The sequence below is a fragment of the Hemibagrus wyckioides genome, linkage group LG04 (assembly GCF_019097595.1).
Source record: "Hemibagrus wyckioides isolate EC202008001 linkage group LG04, SWU_Hwy_1.0, whole genome shotgun sequence".
NCBI classification, from domain to species: domain Eukaryota; kingdom Metazoa; phylum Chordata; class Actinopteri; order Siluriformes; family Bagridae; genus Hemibagrus; species Hemibagrus wyckioides.
In genome coordinates this window covers 17,224,656-17,246,198 of record NC_080713.1, presented here as the reverse complement: position 1 = coordinate 17,246,198, position 21,543 = coordinate 17,224,656, and the positions used below count along the sequence as shown (strand labels likewise).

The following is a 21,543-nucleotide window of genomic DNA, read 5'->3' as shown; positions in this document are numbered from 1 at the left end:
TCCACATCTGTCCAGTCCCCATCCTTACGATCATCCTGGCAGTTTTCTGATGATCTCCTTTTACGACTGTAGCAAAACAAATTCAGAGAATAGCTTAATGTGTGAAATACAGCAAAAACAAGTCGTCTATGTTCTCCTGTAAAATGTATACAGAACAAACACCATTTTTTAAGTTGTTTATTAGAAAAACATTCACCTTGGACCAACAGCATTTTCTTGTTTCAGTGTTTCAATATCAGTGAACTGCACTGCTTGTCCACCACCTCTAGTTTTAAACACCTCACCCTGAAAAACAAACATTTTATTAATCAGGGACTTCAGTTATATGATCATCAGATACTAAGCAGGATAGATTAGACATTTAAAAGCACCTTGATGAGCTTGGTTTGGATCTCGCCATCAGAAGCCACTTCTTGGTGTGTCAGCATGTATTTGTCACACTTGGATAGGGCTTTCTCGCTGGGAGCGTTAACCTTGATCGAGTTGGGAACGTTGGGCTGCATGACCGTGTCCAGTTCCACGTTGGTGGTGGGTTTGTGATCTACCCATCTCTCACCACCCGCTGAGTGCGAGCGCCTATGCAGAGGCCGAACCACCGGCCCAGTCTATACAACCGAAACACGCATCAGTCAGGATATGGCCCAGACAGTTAGCCAATACATGCAGCTGTTAGCGGAACTACATTCTATTAAAGCCAGGACTAAACATGCTACAAAGGCTACATGCTACAAACACTTACAGAACAGCACAAATAGTCTAATACACATCCCAGAACAAGATAAATCTATGAGAAATTGTTTATTAGCCATAATATACACAAGGATTCTGCTATTCAATGCTCTAGAGATTACACTGGCTTTGAAATACAATTCATTTTATTTGGTTAAAGTGCAAAACAGGACATAAAACATGCCAGTTTAATAATTAGCAGCACATAATTCCTCAGATTCCTCTACAGAAGTGCAGCAATCAAGCAACACATTTAAGCACAAAGTTTGGACATACTATGTTAGTATGAAAGCAGCTCTACCCTACAACTACAGCATGATAGATCACTGACCCTGTAATCACTCTCTTCTAGCTCTACGTCTGCTGGGTAAACTGGCACCTCACAGTCTCTGGCCCAGCATCTGCCTCTCCTCCTGCTAAGGCTTCCAGACGGACCCTGAGCTCTGCTTCTACCATGGGGAGGGGAGGGGCTGCCCTGCCTGTTGGCCTGTGGCGTTCGCTGCTCCCATTCTGAGATGCAGGAGGCCACAGACACACTGCTAGTGCTGGGGGAAAGAGGGGCTGGCCTGAAAACTTTGTGATGGATATATTCTGAGGCCTGACAGGAGAAGGGAGCAGTGATATTAGACTACACACAGATTTCAGTTAGTATACATAGATCACATGCATGGCATATTTGTTTAAGAAACAAATAGCATGAAAGCACAAGATCAGTAACTGATTCTGAAATGTTCTGCACAAAAATAATACAAATTTTACAGACAAGAAGGAGTGCAAAAAAAATGCTTGAAGGTGACAAATTAAATAAAGAGAAGATAAAGGTGGTCATAAATTAAAATATACAGTAGGTCAGAAATTTAAAAGACATACAGGCATCGGTGAGGGTGAGGCCGATCGCTTTGCAGGAACAGGAACTCTGTCCTTTTCTCTGGAGGGTCGCTGGGGTTTATCAGGTGGTCGGGTGTCTGCCTTACTCTCCGTTACTATAGCTTTGAGCTGCTTTAGCTTTTCGTCCTTTACCCAAAGCTTGTTCTGCATTTCCAGTTCCTTGGCATTTACCCGCCTCTCCTGAAAAAATAACAAATATTCAAGCCAAAACCTGCTCTGAATTCAACCTGCAGGCTTTAGAAAGTATCAAATGGCCTTGGCAAAAACAATTCACAGGAAATGGACCACTGGAAATCTAATTTCTTAAATATCTGATGGTTTGGTACTTCTAGACAATGAACAGCTTATGAATATGTAATTTAATAAATAAAATACGGCAAATACGTATCAAAAAGCAGAGTGTACACTTTACCCTGAGTGTTTACGGTATTGAAATAAATGTAGATCTGTGAGAAGTAATCAAATTTTCATCTTTCAACCAGAACATTTTCAAATACAGTCAGCACCTGAGAGGCAGAAATAGTAAGGCTACTCACACACTCCTTCTGCCACCGGAACTTTTCATCCGAGACCAACCCTTGCATGCGTGCCTCCATTCGCTTCTTTTCTGAGAGTTCCCGCTGCAACCTTTGTTCTCTGCTCTCTAGCTCATTCTGTAAGGCACGCTTATCCTCCTCATAGATATTTGTAGTTTTCTGCAGGATGTCAATCTGGACACCGAGAAAGCAGGCTTAGGCTTCACAACCCACGCAACTTATGAAGATTTCACAGTTGGTTTGATTAGTCAGAATTACCTTGTACTCCAGCATCTTGGATTTCTTCTCCAGCCGATCAATCTCATTTTTCTGGTTCTGGATCATTTTGTCCTTCTCACCCAGCTTGCTCCGTTGGTCATGGATGAAATTCTCTTTGGAGATGAGGTTGCCATCTAGGTCTTGAAGCATTGACTTCAGCATATTGGCTAGAAATAGAATAAATCATTTGTATGTGCATTCAAATTAGTAGTACAATGCAACAGCAAACTGATTAGAGAAACATACCAGCTTTGTTGTACTCTTCAGTCATCATCTGGCGGATCCTATGACGCTTCTCCAAGGCCTCAATTAATCTAGGAAGCGTAAGGTCATCCGTAGGGTCAGAGATTTCACAGGAAGGCAGTGGAGGCAAATTTTGCAACAGATGGTTCAGGGCTGTGGGAGGTTCTGGACAGAAAATGACAAGCATTAAAAAAAAAAACTGCAACCTTGCTTATAGATGATATTCGGTACAAGAGAATGAGCAATACCGCCATCAACGGGGCCTCCACGCTCTTCTAGCCGACGAGACAGCTCCTCTTTGAAGGCCTGGTTCCTCTGTCGCCGTCCTGCAGCAAAGCCGCAGATGGGCCTGTCAACTGGTCGTGCCACTTCTACTTCTTGAGTCATCTCAGCAAACCGCATCACCAGCTAACGCACACAGAGCACAGTTACAGAACCACAATACAGAGCATCAGAACTCAAAATACAACAAAAACAATATTAGCTTACCATTGTTTCTTCATAATCATCAGCCTTAGGGTTCACACAGACCACCATTCTGACTTTCCCCTCTCCATCAAAATAATTTTTGAACAGATGGGTCACCTTAGAGTCTCTGTATGGGACCATCTGGGAAGAAAAGGTGTATCATTTCACCATAACACCATGTGATCAATCAAAAATAAAAGAAGGGAAGAGGAAAAAAATACCTTGTTTGTTCCACACATCTGATTCTCTCTGAGAACTTCAATGCATGTGCGGAGAGTCATCAGAGACTGATTGATGTTGCCTGGAGAGAAACAAAATCACCGTTGCATTTCATATAAACTCAGGGTTAAGAATTCTGAAGAAAACTAACTAACTAAATAAATAAAATAATCTATCAATGTCCACTTTTTCAACTGACCTGCTTCCCGAAGGCGGTTGCCCTCCGCACGGGTTCTGCTTGTGCGTTCACTGCCAGCCAGATCCACCAGACACAACTGACTCACATTCACCTGGTTCTTATCCTGTAAGGAAATTTAAGCAAAGCTGAGCAAACAGTAGAAAAAGGGTCAGATTTCCCTGAACCCTTCCACAGTCTGTGCAGGTATACATAACGGTTTACCTGAAGGACATTGTCTCCATCTGCATCCAGTGGGGCTTGAGCAAGTTTAATGATAAAGACACTGTGTGATCTGCTGGACTCACGATTTAACTGAGTGTTTGCAATCCTGCGCTTCTTTTGACCTGGTGGTGAAGATTTAATAGGAAAATATAATCAGTAAGTTGTAAATGATTTTGTGTACAAGAACATTGACTCCAGGCATTTCAACTCACCCCTCCAAAAGACTTCAAATGCTTCTTCTGTTGATTTCACCTCAAGCTCTGTACATCCAGCCACATACATGTTGTGGTTTTGATCTTCACGTAAAATCTTGGACTGGGGTGGTCTAAAAGAAACAAATACAATGTTAACATACCCATCTTATGTTTAGAGGCAAACAAGCACAAAGAGTTTTCCAGCCATGCTGCAATGGGTAATAACCTGCCTTACAGCAGAAACACAAGACAAAAAGCCAACAAACAAAACAAAACATCTCTACAAGCCAAAAAGCAGCAGGGAAAAGCTCAGACAACAGAATTGCACATCACAGGTACACAGTGAAGACAGGCTGACAGGACATTTTGCTCAAGTTTCTGTCTATCTACAGGCATTATCCACTGGTCACCTACATAAACTCAGTGTTGTGCCGCAGAGGAGTCCCTGCACCATTCCACCTAACAAAGGAACACAAACATTTAAACTGCAAAGCTAAACGTATGATACTTATCAATGTCCAAAAAGAGAAGGTTTAGGGCCATGTTCTTAATAAAACCTCCACCATATACAACCAAAGCCTTCATTTGACATACATGTAAATGACAATAATCATGATTTTAAGCACATGCATAAAAGCAAACAGAATCAAAAGTAACCAGCAGCATACAATGAGCTTACTTAGGCCTTATTGGGTCATATGGCACCTCCTCCAGTAGATCATAGATGTAGTTATTGTATATCTCTATGTAAGAGACAAACACACTGTAGCTACTGTCCTCATCCACCCCTGAAGCCTTACAAGCTTCTTCCGGATTGATCATGTCAGCAAACTCTGGATCAACTCTTTGCCTGCACAAAAAAAAAGAGGAAACAGGACAATTTGACAAAAATAAACAGTCAGCACATCATATTAAGTTGAACTATTATGTACCTTGAGGATGGAGTCTTGGGTACAGGTGTCTGACTCTCTTGTTTCTGTCGTTCCAAAAGAGCATCCACTTGGTTTTGCACTTCCATGCCATTCTTATCATCTGGCTTGAAGACCTGAAAAATAAACCAACAAATACATAAAATAAATGGAATACATTACAGCACACCACAGAAAGAACAAAATCACTGCAAAAATGCTGCATACAAATCTTTTGGCCTGGTAAGGACCAATGCTGTTGAAGATCATGTCCAGTGAGCGGGGCAGGAGCCCGCCTTGGCCAGGGGAACCAGTCATCGTGTAGGTCTTTCCACTGCCAGTGACACCATAGGTGAAGAGAAGACCTAATATTGAAAAGGACAAATAGCACAAATGCATCAACTAATTTATAAAATTAAGTTGTTTCTTATATACCACTAAGTGAATTATTCAGTACCATTTTTGCCATGAATAAGATCTTCTACAAGAGGTTTTGCAACATCCTCAAACAATTCCATCTGTGTGATTTTAATTCCAAAAACCTTCTTGAAGGAATACTGGGTCTGCAAAGCAAAAACAAGAATTGCTTCAGTCAACAAATACTGGATTATATAAGAAATAACACAACAGACACCACACCAGGAGGCCAAAGTGTTTGTATATAACAACCTGGTCTGAAGTTTTACATAAATTACTAGCAAACAAATTCCATTATTGATTATTTAGACTGTTATGAGGCACCCAATGCATCAATTATTTCATTTAGACTAAAACACATCCATGTTCTTTATGATTTGATAAGAAATTGTGAAGAGCATTACAGCAAACTAGTACAACCAAAGTATGGCTTCCACTGTATGTGAACAAAATTTTTCCAATGTCTCAGTTACACCATGCTTATTAAGAGCCAGGTATCCAGTTGTTCAAGTTTAACGGGTCCTGTCCTCTCTTTGGACAAAAAATTAGTCATAGATTGTATGGCAAATGATTGTTGGTTAGAAAAGCAGCTGAATATGGCCTCAAATGGAAAATGAAACACATATCATTAACATGGCCTCTTATTTGGCTGTTGCATATTTTATTCATTTAAAAAAAAATGCAGTGTGTAACAGCTTCCCTTTGGGTTATACACAAAGTATTTGCTTTACAATACATGTACTATAGATCATTGATTTCAGGAGGAAATCTGACAGGCCAGACATGAATAAATCAGAGCTTAAAATGCTGTTAGGACCCTTCTTCAGTGATTACGGCCATTGTTCACAACAACCTAAATAAGGCCATGTCCACACTAATACATTTTCATTTAAAACGTATATTTTTCAATCCATTTTGGCCTTCTGTCCACACTGAGATGCCGTTTTTAGTCAATGACAATGTTCTTTTTGAAAACGCTCGTTCGCTTTCAACTAGGGCTGAAACAATTAATCGATCAAATTGATAATAATCGATAGAAAGGAGACTGTGAGCCAGGCCAAAACTGGGACGTCTGCCTTTACATGCACATGAATTTAATATGAAGTCGGTCTGCCCTTTGCAGCTATAATAGCTTCAACTCTTTTGAGCAGGCTTTCCACAAGGTAGAAGTGTGTTTATGGGAATTTTTTGACCATTGCTCTAGAAGCGCATTTGTGAGGTCACACACTGATGTTGGACGAGAAGGCCTGGCTCACAGTCTCCGCTCTAATTCATCCCAAAGGTGTTCTATCGGGTTGAGGTCAGGACTCTGTGCAGGCCAGTCAAGTTCCTCCACACCAAACTCTCTCATCCATGTCTTTATGGACCTTGCTTTGTGCACTGGTGTGCAGTCATGTTAGAACGGGAAGGGGTCATCCCCAAACTGTTCCCACAAAGTTGGGAGCATGAGATTATCTAAAATGTCTTGGAGTCCCTTTTACCGGAAATAAGCCAAATATGAGCTATATAGCCCAACCCCTAAACTCAATGAGTTGGAGGGGTGTCCCAAAACTTTTGGAAATATAGTGTAGGTTTATCATTTGAATAGGATGTTATGAGTAGTTTTATAATTTTGTATTTTTATTTTTGACATCAGCTTGGGATATCCAAAAGAATTTTGCTGTTTCAAATACAATGACCAAGCTTTTAATCCTTGAATTGACTTACCTCTTTAAACTCTCCATTCCTATTGGCTTTGAGGCCATCAGGAGCATGTAGCTGGATGGTGGTACTGCTGATCACCTCAATGCAACACTCTTCATTCTCTGCACCTAGTGGACGCACACGACAGTACACCTGCACACACACATACATGTACACGTATTAACCACCCTGCCCAAATTCAAAGTCAGAACATGATCTCTAAACATTTATGTCCATTAATAATCTGCAGATTTGTTGTCTGATAAACTCAACACGCAAATGTACTCACCCCGACAGGATCCTTCAGGTTGTTGGTTGGTTTTTTAGGAGGAGGTCGGCGCGGGGTCTTGCCTTTTCTGGAATGAAAAAGTACACTAATAACTAGAAAGCCAAATAAAGAGACGTGAATGCTAACACATGTAGAGTACATCACTTGTATAAAAACAACTCGCTGACCTCTAATAACTTCAGAACACTGTTATCAAACCTTTTTACTCGATTGTCATCAGAATTGTAAAAAAGTTAGACATTAGATAGATAGATAGATAGATAGATAGATAGATAGATAGATAGATAGATAATAAATAAAAAATAAGTAAACAAATAAAAATAACAATACTAAATGCTATAATTTAAGGTTACAAAAAATAACAAATAACAATAATAAATAAAATTCGACTAGAGGTTTTATACTACTAATGACACTTTTGTACGTATAAATGCCTCTCAGACCACGGCTTAAATACATGCTATAAATTATAACCTAGTCAAGAAACTAGCTAATTAGCTAGCCATAGCATACATTCTCCATTAGCCTGGTCAGTTCATGCATGACGCCAAGATGGCTAACTAGGTAACATTTTCTTTTAAAAAAAATACTCGTTACTACAAAACCAAAAGGGTAAACAGAAGACACAAAGAGATATATTTCTCAAAAAAAGGTTTCGGTAAAATATATCGCAGTACTCACGCAGGCCTTAACATCGTGGCGTCGTTTTGTTCAAATCCCTAACTCCTTCAGCTCTCTCTCTTCTCCTCTCTGACAAATTCGAAGTTCGTTCCCTCTTCTACCGACAAACAAATTTTTCAAATCGCACCAATCAGAGCGCAGTAAAAGTGCCAGGATACCCCGCCTCCTCTTCTCACGTCATGTCCGTTATGATCATCCGTCCGCCTCCGTGCCGACCGTTTAAGCGACAGCCTATTAACCCTTTCCAGTTTTCCAATCAGAACAATATATTCTTTATATTATGAAGTAAAGAACATAAATCAGGAGTAAAAAAAAAATCTGGGAAAATATATATTTATATATTTATGTATAAATGTGTTTATATATTGTGTTTGTGGTGGAGGGTGGTTGTAGTTTTCTTTCTAACAAACCCCCCATGCTGTTATGAGGCTTCATAAAGTATCATGAATAATTATTGGATAAATATTCAAACTATATCTGTCAATATTTTTACATTTTACCTAATAAAGCAGGATGTCGGAAAATCATGATACTATTTCGTGTGATCGGACTGGAAAATGACTAACATCGTCCTGTATGAAAGATTCTTTCTAATATCAATTTAAACTCGATGTCCTGATCACTCTAATAAAACCCATTAAAAAAAATCTTAATTCAAAACAAAATCAATTAAAACAGTTTATTGATAAATAACATAAATATTATATAAAGTAATGACATTTCACAGAAATAATAAAAAGATTTCAGTGTACATTTGGGGAATTTATGGCTTGAAAAAATTAAGGCAATAAAAAAAAAAAAAAATCACATACTGAGAGTCATAGTTGTAAACACAATCCGGTGAAAGGCACATCCTCATTTTCCACGTCTTTTTTTTTATTTAAGTAGGATTTTAAAAATCTTACTTAACAGATCTCTAACGGGAGATCCCCGATAATTAACACAGAGAACACTGTCTTGTCTAGATGTGTAGAGGTCTCCAGTCCATGAAAAAATAACCTTCACCTTAATTTTTCCTGCCGTAAAATAAAACACGCTTTTCTGTGCTGTGAGTCAGAAACTGCAGCAAAATGTGACCTTTTCATATCATTGTCCTTCCAAATCCGTGTGCAGAAAAGTGCCTTACTGAACACATAGATTATACACAGACTGCAGGCTGCACAAAGCAATGCTGCACCCACTGTGTTGCTGAAGGTAATGGGTTGTGAATGAGTCAGAAGCCATTGCTTCCGTAAGGTCATGTCTAACTCAACTGCACTGAGTTGGAAGTATGTGCCAATGATTGCGAAGACATGAAAGAGCTGGTGACTGTGTCCTGTGGGGGGAAAAAAAACACACATTACAGCAAACAACTAACATTATTAGTGATTAATCATCTAACCAAGTGCTAGGTGAGTGTATATAAATATCTAAACACAAATCATACAGTTTAATTGAATGTTAAAGAACACCTATATAATCAAAACTCCCAGGTGCCAGGCGTTCAGGTAGGTGTGAGGCAAAGAGGAATCCTGTCAGTAGTGCCAGTGCAGTGTGCTGGTAGTGAACAATAGTGGCTTCGTTGACTGTGCAATCCTCTCCAACACACACAAAAATCTGCATGGGCAAACAAAATGACAACTGACATTTCTGCAACATAGAACCAACAATTCCATAAGCTAGCTAATATAATGATGATAACTTGAATACTGAAGTCTGGCAAGAACTCACCCTATAGAACAAAGGGATATTATCAAAGAAATAGGGATAGGCAAAGGACAAAATCCGCAGAATTTTTCCTAGTTTCACACTTCTTTTCTCGACAGACCTAAGAAAAAAAATTTAGATTAAAATATTAAAATGTATTAAACATTTATGGTCATTTCAAACATGTGATTAGAAGTAGAAGGAAATGAAGTTACCTTGTATTTATACGGTAGTTGTAGTCAATAAAAGGCAATCCAAGCCTAAAAGATAAAGTATAACATTAGTTTTCCCAGAAAAAAAAACCTCTGCAAGTTGCATCTCAGATTTTTCTCAAAATCAAGCGTTTTTTGCCACAGCAATCACAAAAAAATCCTAGAGAGACTGATTAAAGGAAATGTGGAAAATTTCAGGGCAGTGTATTAATTAATCTGAATCATCCACTTCACCTTGAGTAACAGGCCAGTCCTGTAGAGAGCACAGAGTTGAGCATGGCAGTGGGAATGTAGTATTTGTGGAAAACGCTGTTCACCCATTTCTCAGGAAATATGTAGGAGGAGTATGTGATGGCAGAACCTGTTGATGCATAGACATTCAAATCAAAAACGTAACAAATCACTTTGGTCAATGTCAATTACAATAGAGTAATTCTGAGTAAACAACTCCATGTGATCATGTAACATTTTAGCATTATCTGCTACATCATTAAATCATTTTTTTTTTTACAAAATCAGTATTCTACACGAGATAAATTCCAAACTCCTGACCTAAGCTGTAGAAACTTAATGCTCCGTAGTCAAAGAAGAAGCAGATGTGTCTGGCACGTTCAGACATGGTACTGAAGGTGTGTGCACAGCTGGAGGCCAGGGGGTACAAGCAGGAGGACAGCAGGAACACCAGAAGAGGCCAACAGTAGGAGTCCTGCCAGTCTTCCTCTATTAGCACCACGAGGAGCTTCCACAAGAAGAACCTAGCAAAGCAGTACATTTAACCAGCTCTCTCTTCAAAAGTATTACTCAACTTAGATTACTTCTATTAAAGAATAATAATGTGACTAAATTATTTACAGGGGTAATTTACAGTCTGAATTATTTTTAAGTTTTGGGCTGCATGGTGGAACTATGGGTAATGTGCAGTCTCACAGCTCCACGGTTAACCTCCCACCTTCCAAAAATATGCAGTAAGGAGAAGTGGCTACACTAAATTATGTGAGCAATGTGCATGTGCACAACACCCTGTAATGAACTAATGTCCTTTCTAGGGTGTATACTCCAGATTCATAAGCAACCAGAGAATATTGTATTTGGCTATAATATTTCATGGACTAGTGACAATCATTCTTCAGTCCACAAGGTCATAATTGCATCGCAGATGTGGACAAAAGATCATTAAATTGATAGATTTTACTAGATTTGCTCCCAAAAATGGCCCCTATATTCTCATGGGAATAAAAAAGGAAGGTTGAGAGAAAGGGAACATTGTTTGTCTATGATCATTTTACTAACATTTCTACAGGAAACAGTTGGGAACCACCCAAAAGAATAACTGGACTGGATTGTGTCCAAAAAGGATTGTGTGTTTGTTCTAATAAATTCCCAATGCTAATTAGTCAGAAGGAGTTGATTCATTTTCTATAACAGCATGCCTTCAACTATGTGACCTAAAACATTATTGTTTCTATAGTAACAGCTTACACAGAGATATATTTTCCAGCAGGTTCACCAACATGGCTTGATTTTTACTGTTAGAAGACACTGATTTAAGATTTGTAATTGATTACTTAATGTAAAAAAAGATCCTGGCAAGTTGAAGTGGTATAAAGGAATAAAACACTTCAGGACATGCTGTTATTGGAAAATTGCCACACTTCCCTGATTTTCCTTATTTGCCTAAAACAGCACACCCGATCATGTTTAATTTGTGAAATAAAGGTACTGCGGTCATACCATGTAGGAAGAAAGTGGGTCCAAATGTTGAGGGTTTCATTAGTTAGCTGGAAGATGCTAAGAACACAGTCTTTAGCTGAGCTGTATGGATACCGATACCCAGATATGATCCCGTCCTCATGGAACACCTGTAAAGAAACGATTTCATTCCAAACAGGTGGCCAAAAGAAATGAATGATGATCAAATTTCGGAGCTATAAGAAAAATTAACTAGCATTATACATGATAATTGTAGGGATATTTGAGATAATGTATCACCAGGCCTCTCAACATTCTACATTGCAAACAGACATGTAGTGATCAGATTAAACCTCTCGAAAACAAAGACATTAGCTCTCAGTAGAAAACCTGCTTTAGCACAGCATTACTATTAAAAAGCTGTTCATTACAAAATCATATGTACTTACGTTTGGAACCTGGTTGATGGTTAAGACTTGAGGTAGTTTGATAAGGCTTAACATGATTCTATAATCCAGTAGCAGCCAAGATAAACATTGAAAAGGGGAGAGAAACTGGCATAAACTGTGTTTATAACGTCCTCTTTACTTGCTCCACCCTTTCCTGAATCATCCAGTGTACTTATCCCCCTGAGCATATAAACCTGGTGGGACAGAGCAGAAAATGAGACAATTCCAGATAATAAGGCTCTGAGGCAAGTGAAATACAAGCACAATCAACAGAAAAGAAAGAAACTATTGTTTAAAATTGCTTGATGGTACAGAAAGCTGAAACTTTCAGTAGTGTGGACACACCTTTAAAGAAATCAATGGAGGATGTTAATATTAAACCAAAGCTTACTACCTGCTCCTTGTATGTTAAGTAAATATGATTCACAGACCTGTTATGACACAGGCAGTGCAAATGTTAATGTATACATAAAACACGTCTTGCATAAGCCCTTTTACAAGATTCTTTTACAGCGTAATGTTCAAACTCAAACTTCACTTGCATGCACTGGCATGCAAAATTGTGATGGCCGACAACTGGTCAGAGCATCTCCAAAACAGCAGATCTTGTGGGGTGTTCCTGGTATGCAGTGATTATTATTTACTAAAAGTCGCCCAAGGAAGAACTACTGCCGACAAAGTCATGGTGTGCAAGACTCATTGATTTGTGAAGGCTTACATGAGCATAGATCACTGGCAGAAGGTGGTCTGATCTGATGAATCACGTTTTCTTTCACATCATGTGGATGGCCAGGTGCATGTGTTTGTGACTTTCTAGGGAAAAGGTGGCACCAGGATGCAGTATGGGAAGAAGGCAAGTCAGTGGAGGCAGTGTAATGCTCCGAGCAATGTTCTGTTGGGAAACCTTTGGTCCTGGCATTCATGAGTGTGTTACTTTCACAAGTATCACCTACCTAAATGTCACTGCAGACCAGGTACACCCCTTCATGATAACTGTCTGTCATAATGGCAGTGGCCTCTTTCAGCAGGATAATGCCCACTGCCACACTCCACTACACTGGTTGGGGAAACACGACAAAGAGTTCAAGGTGTTGACATGGCCTACAAATTCTCCAGATTTCAATCTGATCAAGTATCTGAGAGATGTTCCGAACAAACAATGCATAATATTAGGGAGATCGTTTTGATGTTATGGCTGAACTGCATGTTTATATACTGTAAAATGGGTCAGTTGAATGAATTAATTGGAAACTAGATGAAGTCAAACCACAAGATCTATCTATCAATCAATCAGTCAATCAGGCGTAACATGAGCACTGACAGGTGAAGTGAATAACACTGATTGTCTCCTCATCATGGCACCTGTTAGCGGGTGGGATATATTAGGCAGCAAGTGAACATTTTTGTCCTCAAAGTTGATGTGTTAGAAGCAGGAAAAATGGGCAAGCATAAGGAATTGAGCGAGTTTGACAAGGGCCTAAACTGTGATGGCTAGACAACTGGATCAGAGCATCTCCAAAACTGCAGCTCTTGTGGGATGTTCCCAGTCTGCAGTGGTCAGTATCTATCAAAAGTGGTCCAAGGAAGGAACAGTGGTGAACCGGCGACAGGGTCATGGGCGGCCAAGGCTCACTGATGAACGTGGGGAGTGAAGGCTGAATACACAGACTGGATCAGAACATCTCCAAAACTGCACCTCTAGTGGGGTGTTCCCAGTCTGCAACAAGTTTGAGGTGTTGACTTGACCTCCAGATTCCCAAACAAGTCCAATCCATGGAGGCCTCACCTCACAACGTAGAGGACTTAAAGGACCTAACATCCTGGTGCCATATACCACAGCACAGCTTCAGAGATCTAGTGGAGTCCATGCCTCGATGTGTCAGGGCAGCAAAAGTGGGACCAACACAATATTATGCAGGTGGTCATAATGTTTATGCCCAATCGATGTATATTTATTGTTAACCAAGTTCATTAGATAAATCAGTGTTGCATAATGTAACAAACAGTGAACACTGTGTAAGTTAATACAGCACAGAGCATTGGGCAATGATTAGTCCAACACTTAAATAAGTAATGAATTAAATAGAGATGTCTGGATGCCAGGAATAGTGTAGGTGGCGTTTCAAATACGACCATTCAACACGGCTGGCCAGTATAGACTGGCTTTTTAGCGACAAGACAAATGATTTGTTGTCAAGTGGAATCCTAGTTGTGCCACCCACTGATAAGTTATTACCATGGCAACCAGTAGGAGGAACGCCTACTAACAACTCCATAGTACAGTGACTATTGACTTGCAGCAATAAAATGGCTGCATGTGTGACTGTAGCTTTAGCGAGTTTTTAGAGCCTCACAACAAGCATTTCAATGTACTATTGTCTTTAGCAATATGACTTTGACTGGGTGTCACAGTCAGATGTGCACACACAATACCATATATTGTGTTTGCATGAAATACAAAGATATGCAATATGGGATATTTTTGTAATATATTTTATAAAGCCAAAAGTCATAGACGATAGACTCATAGTCAGAGACCAAAATCTAGTGGAAGGCCTTCCCTAAACAGTGGACGCTTTTATAGCAGTGAAGAGGGAGCAGCTACATATTCATCATGGTCATGGGGTTGGAGAGGGATGTCCAGTAGTCAGGTGTCCACATACCAGTGTAACTATTATTCTGTAAAACACTTTAACCCATTTTATTAAGCAAGGACATTAACATTACATTGATTAATTATTACTTTAAACACACATCACGGTTTATTTTCAGTTTATATCAGCAGCAATATGTAAACTCTATATAGTCTCTGATTCTGTTTGAAATTAGCAGCATCACCTTCACCACTTTAATTATGATTTATGATTACTGATAAACTTATACCAGTATAAGCAAAGTGTGCATTCGCTTAACCACAAAGTATACGGTAGGTGGACAGTTTAATAGAAATGCACATTTCCTTCACAGCTTGGTCTAAACACGCTGACGCCATTGATATAAAGTTCACAAAAGCTCAGCGTTCCTTAAGATCAACATTTTAAAAAACGGCACGTGACTTGTGCACTTATTTTTTTGAATAGCAAACGTCGAGATTTCAACTTACCATGTAAAGCTGAGAAAACGTGCTGTCTGTGCACTCGTGCAGTGTTAATTGTCGGGAATTTGCTCCATCTTTTCGTCCTGACAGAGGACTGAAGCGAGGAGCTTTAAAGGGAAAACATGCCTTTCTTTGTTTTCGTTGTCAGCTGTGGCTCCCAGAGTCCATCTGATTGGCTGAGGCGCTTCTCGGCGCGGCGCCGTTTCCAAGCTCGCGTGCACGGCGCTACTGTCATTTATTTATTTATTTATTTTACTTTTTTAATTGGTTTCAGCTTTAATTGGACTTATGAATCACCCAAAGAGTAACCTGTGGCGTGTAGAGATCCGTGCTAATTATTTTTATAGTTCTCAAGAAGCCAGAGAGAGAGAGAGAGAGATCCAACCCAGCAAAAGATAAGAGGTAAAGATATAATGACTCAAACTTCAAGAGGTACACCTTTAATTCCATTTACCTCCATTTTCACTTTCTCCATACACATATATACACAGACACACACAATCTTTAGATATCATGTGCTCACATTTGGTCCTCTCTCAGAGAGATGTGTGTATGGTGGTGTGCTGGCAAAGTGCTCGCTGTTTGGTCTCAGACGACCTGCACCGCCGAGAAAAGGAGCCGAGAAGCATTCAGCACAAGGGAATTTATTAAACTGCTGAGAATACTGCCTGCTTCATGAAGCACCATGACTGTGCAAAGCAATAAAGCATGGTTACTATCATACTGTCATAATCAAAATGATAAAACCATAGTATAGTATAGTATATCATATCATTCTTATGAATACATACTTTCATATATATATATATATATATATATACACACTATATTGCCAAAAGTATTCGCTCACCCATCCAAATAATCAGAATCAGGTGTTCCAATCACTTCCATGGCCACAGGTGTATAAAATCAATCTAGGCATGCAGACTGTTTTTACAAACATTTGTGAAAGAATGGGTCGCTCTCAGGAGCTCAGTGAATTCCAGCGTGGAACTGTGATAGGATGCCACCTGTGCAACAAATCCAGTCGTGAAATTTCCTCGCTCCTAAATATTCCACAGTCAACTGTCAGCTGTATTATAAGAACGTGGAAGTGTTTGGGAACGACAGCAACTCAGCCACGAAGTGGTAGGCCACGTAAACTGACGGAGCGGGGTCAGCGGATGCTGAGGTGCATAGTGCGAAGAGGTCTCCAACTTTCTGCAGAGTCAATCGCTACAGACCTCCAAACTTCATGTGGCCTTCAGATTAGCTCAAGAACAGTGCGCAGAGAGCTTCATGGAATGGGTTTCCATGGCCGAGCAGCTGCATCCAAGCCATACATCACCAAGTGCAATGCAAAGCGTCGGATGCAGTGGTGTAAAGCACGCCGCCACTGGACTCTAGAGCAGTGGAGACGCGTTCTCTGGAGTGATCAATCGCGCTTCTCCATCTGGCAATCTGATGGACGAGTCTGGGTTTGGCGGTTGCCAGGAGAACGGTACTTGTCTGACTGCATTGTGCCAAGTGTAAAGTTTGGTGGAGGGGGGATTATGGTGTAGGGTTGTTTTTCAGGAGCTGGGCTTGGCCCCTTAGTTCCAGTGAAAGGAACTCTGAATGCTTCAGCATACCAAGACATTTTGGACAATTCCATGCTCCCAACTTTGTGGGAACAGTTTGGAGCTGGCCCCTTCCTCTTCCAACATGACTGTGCACCAGTGCACAAAGCAAGGTCCATAAAGACATGGATGACAGAGTCTGGTGTGGATGAACTTGACTGGCCTGCACAGAGTCCTGACCTCAACCCGATAGAACACCTTTGGGATGAATTAGAGCGGAGACTGAGAGCCAGGCCTTCTCGTCCAACATCAGTGTGTGACCTCACAAATGCGCTTCTGGAAGAATGGTCAAAAATTCCCATAAACACACTCCTAAACCTTGTGGACAGCCTTCCCAGAAGAGTTGAAGCTGTTATAGCTGCAAAGAGTGGACCTATGGAATGGGATGTCACTTAAGTTCATATGCGAGTCAAGGCAGGTGAGCGAATACTTTTGGCAATATAGTGTATGTGTGTGTGTGTGTGTACTGTATGAAAGTATGTATATACATAACAATAAATACCATTGGTTTTATAAAACAATGGTTTTAATTTTTAAAAGCAAAACTGATAAAGAGAAATATCTTCAGACACCACACTATAGTAATTAGTTGAACATCTGTTTTTGACTGTTACAACATGTCTCTGGTAAGAAGTAATTAGGTTTTTGCAGCATTGTTGTTGAACATTGACCCATCCACACTTTAGTATGCAATCGTTTCAAGTAACTTGACCTCTTTTTTTTTTCTAGGCTTGTGAGTATATGTAAAGTAATATTACATTTAACCCAGTAAAGTAACACTTTTCTGCTGCTGAAGGCCAATTTCTCATTTATTTCCCTTATCATTAGTCTGAGATGTTGTGAAAAATGTAACTGTACTGAAAGCTAATATCCAGGAAATATTAATTGTGGTTCCATGAACCTTCCACCTGCATATTGTATTGAACCAATTGCACTGTCAGGGATGTCTTTGATTAAGATTTGTAGCTTCATAATGCTGTCCCTGAGAAATTTAAGCGGGTTATTTATATTCTCCATGATTGATGTATGGTGCATGTACTGTTCCCAACCAAATGCAATATTTTTTTAAAATGAGACCTTGTGCAATGTTGCTTAGAACACGGGCTGCCAAAACAGCCCTGACCCTTCATGCACTGTGTATTCTGACACCTTTCTATCAGAACCAGCATTAACTTCTTCAGCAATTTGAGCAACAGTAGCTCGTCTGTTGGATCGGATCACACGGGCCAGCCTTCACTCTCCACGTGCATCAGTGAGCCTTGGCCGTCCATGACCCTGTCGCCGGTTCACCACTGTTCCTTCCTTGGACCACTTTTGATAGATACTGACCACTGCAGACCGGGAACACCCCACAAGAGCTGCAGTTTTGGAGATGATCTAATCCAGTCGTCTATCCATCACACTTTTGGCCCTTGTCAAACTCGCTCAAATCCTTATGCTTGCCCATTTTTCCTGCTTCTAACATATCAACAAAATGTTCACTTGCCTAATATATCCCACCCACTAACAGGTGCCATGATGAGGAGATAATCAGTATTATTCACTTCACCTCTCAGAGCTCATAATGTTATGCCTGATCAGTGTAGACTGACATTCAAACAAAGACAGCACAATAGGAATACACTGATGACCTGATAAAGCTAAAAGTAATATTTGATTATAAATGTGTAATCTGAAATGTGTTCCTTTAGCAGTTTTTTAAGACACCTTTTATGCATGTTCTTTATGCATTTACTAAGGGCCAGAGCTGATAAATGTAAATCAAAAAACAATTGGAATTACAATTAATCACCAAATGATGAGTGCTTATAGAAATCTTTGTAAATGCAGTTTTAATTCTGCTCATTAATGGTCAATTTCTTTACAGAAATGTGTAGTCACTTTAATTGTCACTGTTAAATAGCACATTTCTGTTTCTTTAGAGTTAGTACAGTATACTGTATATGCTCATGCATGGTGTCCTGAAAGTCTTTCTAATCCAGGAACTGTCAAGACTACATTTGATTAGGTCAGAATTGCTTTTATTGCATCTGGCAGTCTTTATATTGAGAATTGGATGCCACATACCTTAAACTTTATAAATGACTCTTTGAAGAATCATATATATTTACATATGTGCCCAAAGTCAAACTGATGTAAACTGTTTAAACCAAATGTCGTTTGGTTTACAGGATGCTGTATCTTTATACATCTGTAAAAATCATTCAACTACATTCTTGTATTTCAGGTTAGAATAATCAGAAGTATATTTGCATGTACAGTGCTTTAGATTAATGGTCTAAGGAGTTAATTTTGCAACAAATCTTTCAAATAAAACAAAAAGAATAACAACCCACAAGCAAAAAATAGAATGATTAAAATTGCAAACTATTTTTGGAAAAGCAGGTAATAAGAATCAAATGAAAATGATTTTTTCCCCCAAAAGATTACTTCTGAATCACTTTCTCAGTTTGCTTTAATTCCTTTTTCCCTTTGTGAAGTTTTCTTATGCAGTTTTTTTTTGTTGTTGTTGTTCTGAAGTTAATTTTCTGCAATCTTTTATGCATGAACAGCACTTATATTATAAACAATTTCTGACAACATTATCTCCTTATAACATTTGTAATAATGGCTATGAGAACATGCCATTTGACAGAGATCAGGATGCAGTCAAATCGCACCTTGCCTAATTTCTACACCATTATCACATTATTATAATAATACATATTTTAACACATATTTTCATGTGAAATGCTCCAAGGCCATTATGCAAAACATGCTACTGTAAAATTCTTTATATTGAGTGTTTTGAAATTGAGTAGGAATAAGTATAACTGTCAAAACTTTGAGACATTTGCATAATGAGAAGGTTATGGTATAGGAATTAGTGAGAAAATGGAAAGAAAAAAGTCAGAATATGAAGATGATGAATAAGAAATCAGCTTCAGTCTTGTCACATAATTGTCTTTTTTGCTAGTCAACTGGATGGAATAAAATTATATAACATTTTACTATATGCACATGAACAACAACATACAGTTCATAGCAATAATTATAATACACTTTAGAAGTGTTCTTTCATATTAGGCAAATTGTGAAACTAAACAGAGTATCATATCCCATGAATAGGGCCAAATGGGTGAATTACCTTTGTTGTTGTATGAAATCAAAGTTATAATACATGTAGTCATTCTTTCAACACTCTATACCTTATCTCTCTTTATAACATCGTATTCTGTCATGACATTGCTAGAGGCTTGCTCTTACTCTTTTACTCTAATACAGTGCTTTTTCAAGAAGCTAGTGCATTTATAGCTACACAATTTCATAGCAGAGCACATTATATACACATTATAACTGTTAATCAACAGCATCTCACATATGCTAATATTTCAATGCTAATTATACCTTGCATTATTTTTTTTATCATCCCCAGATGAAGCATGTAAATATTTATATGTAGCATGTCATAAATTAATCAAGCAGAACTTTCTGTCTCCTCTCCAGAGCAGGGTTCCAGGCATCAATTGTATAAATTCCAAATGCTCTTTTCTTACAGTGGAGATGAAAACAAAAATAAACAGTACATATAAATATATCCAAACAATACATATAATTATGTATGAATAAACATAATCATTATATATATTACATATATTACAAAGAGTAATTTACATTTTTGGTGCCCCAAATTTGGTGCCCCATACTTGATGGATGTCTGAATAATATGAGAATAGCAAATTCTTCATCGATGTCACATCAGGACAGCCAGTCTATTTACAGAGAAGTATGCATATCAGACAGTACATCTTGTCTGGAGATTGTGAGTTTAAATCCTGACTCTGCTAGAGCTATCTGTGTCCAAGAGAGCAAAAATTGCCCCAGGAAGGAAGGGATGGCATACTTTCTCTCTCCTTTCAATCACAGTGATGCTAGCTAATCATGGGCATATGTGAACTCATTTGCATGGAAGTGCAATTTGAAAAAAAAGGATGCTGGCTCAGATAAAGGGCATGATAGCTTTTACTCTCTATAAATAAACAGATTGAGCAATATAGTAAGGTTTGTTAATTTTGTATCTTATACCTGGTTCAGCTCAGAAAGGGCTACTGAGTATGAGTGTTTGCTTATGTCTTCAATATTCTAGTCTGTTAAAACCTGCAGACATATACAAAAGACAATACCATTAAGAGAGACACTTTATCTATAATACAAATGAAATATACAGTGAAGGTACATGTGTATGTATGACAGTGAAAAATGTATATGAGAGTTTAAGGGGTAAAACCTGAACTGCTTGGCCTGATATTAAGTTCTATGATATATTAGTGACTCTTAGTTAGGACAACCCACTTTTATATAGATCAGAGGTTCTCAAATCAGTCCTCAGTCCTCAAGGCCCCTCAGGTAAATGTTTTTGCATTAACCCAGCTTACCTCAAACAATGTCTAGGGGGCATGTAGATAACTGTACCTTCAGCTATTTTATTATAAGTTATGAAAAATTATGATATGAAAAAAGACCCCCAGAAATTACAGAACAATTTGATATATGTGTTTAGTTGATATACACAGATCAGGCATGACATTATGACCACCTGCCTATTACTGTGTTGGTCCCAATTTTGCTGCCAAAACAGCCCTGAGCCGTCGAGGCATGGACTCCACTAGATCCCTGAAGGTGTGCTGTGTTATCTGGCACCAAGATGTTAGCAGCAGATCCTTTAAGTTCTGTAAGTTTCGAGGTGGGGCCTCTATGGATCGAGATCTGGGGAATTTGGAGGCCAAGTCAACACCTCAAACTCGTTGTGCTCATCAAACCATTCCTGAACCATTTTTGCTTTGTGGCACGGCGCATTATCCTGCTGAAAGAGGCCACAGCCATCTGGGAATACAGTTTCCATGAAAGGGTGTACATGGT

General features: G+C 39.0%; 2 protein-coding genes across 6 annotated transcripts in view; both read right to left on the bottom strand.

Annotated features, from left to right (window-relative positions):
• kif23 (kinesin family member 23) overlaps window positions 1–8,056 on the bottom strand; it is a 9,023-nt gene extending 967 nt beyond the window's left edge. The window contains exons 1-22 of one of the 4 annotated variants that reach the window (XM_058388436.1): window positions 7,914–8,056; window positions 7,233–7,299; window positions 6,968–7,096; window positions 5,301–5,406; window positions 5,072–5,208; window positions 4,868–4,980; window positions 4,615–4,785; window positions 4,350–4,394; window positions 3,954–4,066; window positions 3,742–3,863; window positions 3,541–3,643; window positions 3,344–3,423; window positions 3,144–3,263; window positions 2,903–3,062; window positions 2,658–2,819; window positions 2,412–2,578; window positions 2,154–2,327; window positions 1,600–1,797; window positions 1,061–1,327; window positions 372–605; window positions 197–285; window positions 1–66 (exon numbers count right to left, since the gene is read on the bottom strand). The exon at window positions 1–66 is cut by the window's left edge and continues 7 nt beyond it. In XM_058388436.1, coding sequence (XP_058244419.1) covers window positions 1–66; window positions 197–285; window positions 372–605; window positions 1,061–1,327; window positions 1,600–1,797; window positions 2,154–2,327; window positions 2,412–2,578; window positions 2,658–2,819; window positions 2,903–3,062; window positions 3,144–3,263; window positions 3,344–3,423; window positions 3,541–3,643; window positions 3,742–3,863; window positions 3,954–4,066; window positions 4,350–4,394; window positions 4,615–4,785; window positions 4,868–4,980; window positions 5,072–5,208; window positions 5,301–5,406; window positions 6,968–7,096; window positions 7,233–7,299; window positions 7,914–7,927 — 2,837 coding nt within the window. In that variant the 5' untranslated portion in view covers window positions 7,928–8,056. The remainder of the gene's footprint in view (window positions 67–196; window positions 286–371; window positions 606–1,060; window positions 1,328–1,599; window positions 1,798–2,153; window positions 2,328–2,411; window positions 2,579–2,657; window positions 2,820–2,902; window positions 3,063–3,143; window positions 3,264–3,343; window positions 3,424–3,540; window positions 3,644–3,741; window positions 3,864–3,953; window positions 4,067–4,349; window positions 4,395–4,614; window positions 4,786–4,867; window positions 4,981–5,071; window positions 5,209–5,300; window positions 5,407–6,967; window positions 7,097–7,232; window positions 7,300–7,913) is intronic. The other 3 variants (XM_058388437.1, XM_058388438.1, XM_058388439.1) reach the window with 3 other exon arrangements.
• Window positions 8,057–8,578: 522 nt separating this feature from the next.
• On the bottom strand, window positions 8,579–15,191 carry paqr5a (progestin and adipoQ receptor family member Va). 2 transcript variants are annotated; one of them, XM_058387065.1, is made up of 10 exons: window positions 15,053–15,154; window positions 12,903–13,006; window positions 11,950–12,143; window positions 11,543–11,670; window positions 10,364–10,566; window positions 10,046–10,172; window positions 9,815–9,859; window positions 9,624–9,720; window positions 9,365–9,509; window positions 8,579–9,228 (listed from the first exon to the last, which is right to left on the bottom strand). In XM_058387065.1, exons 3-10 carry the CDS (start codon window positions 12,001–12,003, stop codon window positions 8,915–8,917), a joined length of 1,113 nt encoding a protein of 370 aa, XP_058243048.1. In that variant the 5' UTR covers window positions 12,004–12,143; window positions 12,903–13,006; window positions 15,053–15,154; the 3' UTR covers window positions 8,579–8,914. The 2 variants fall into 2 exon arrangements, with proteins under 2 accessions (XP_058243048.1, XP_058243047.1); XM_058387064.1 differs by lacking the exon at window positions 12,903–13,006 and having other exon boundaries at window positions 15,053–15,191.
• Window positions 15,192–21,543: the final 6,352 nt, after the last annotated feature.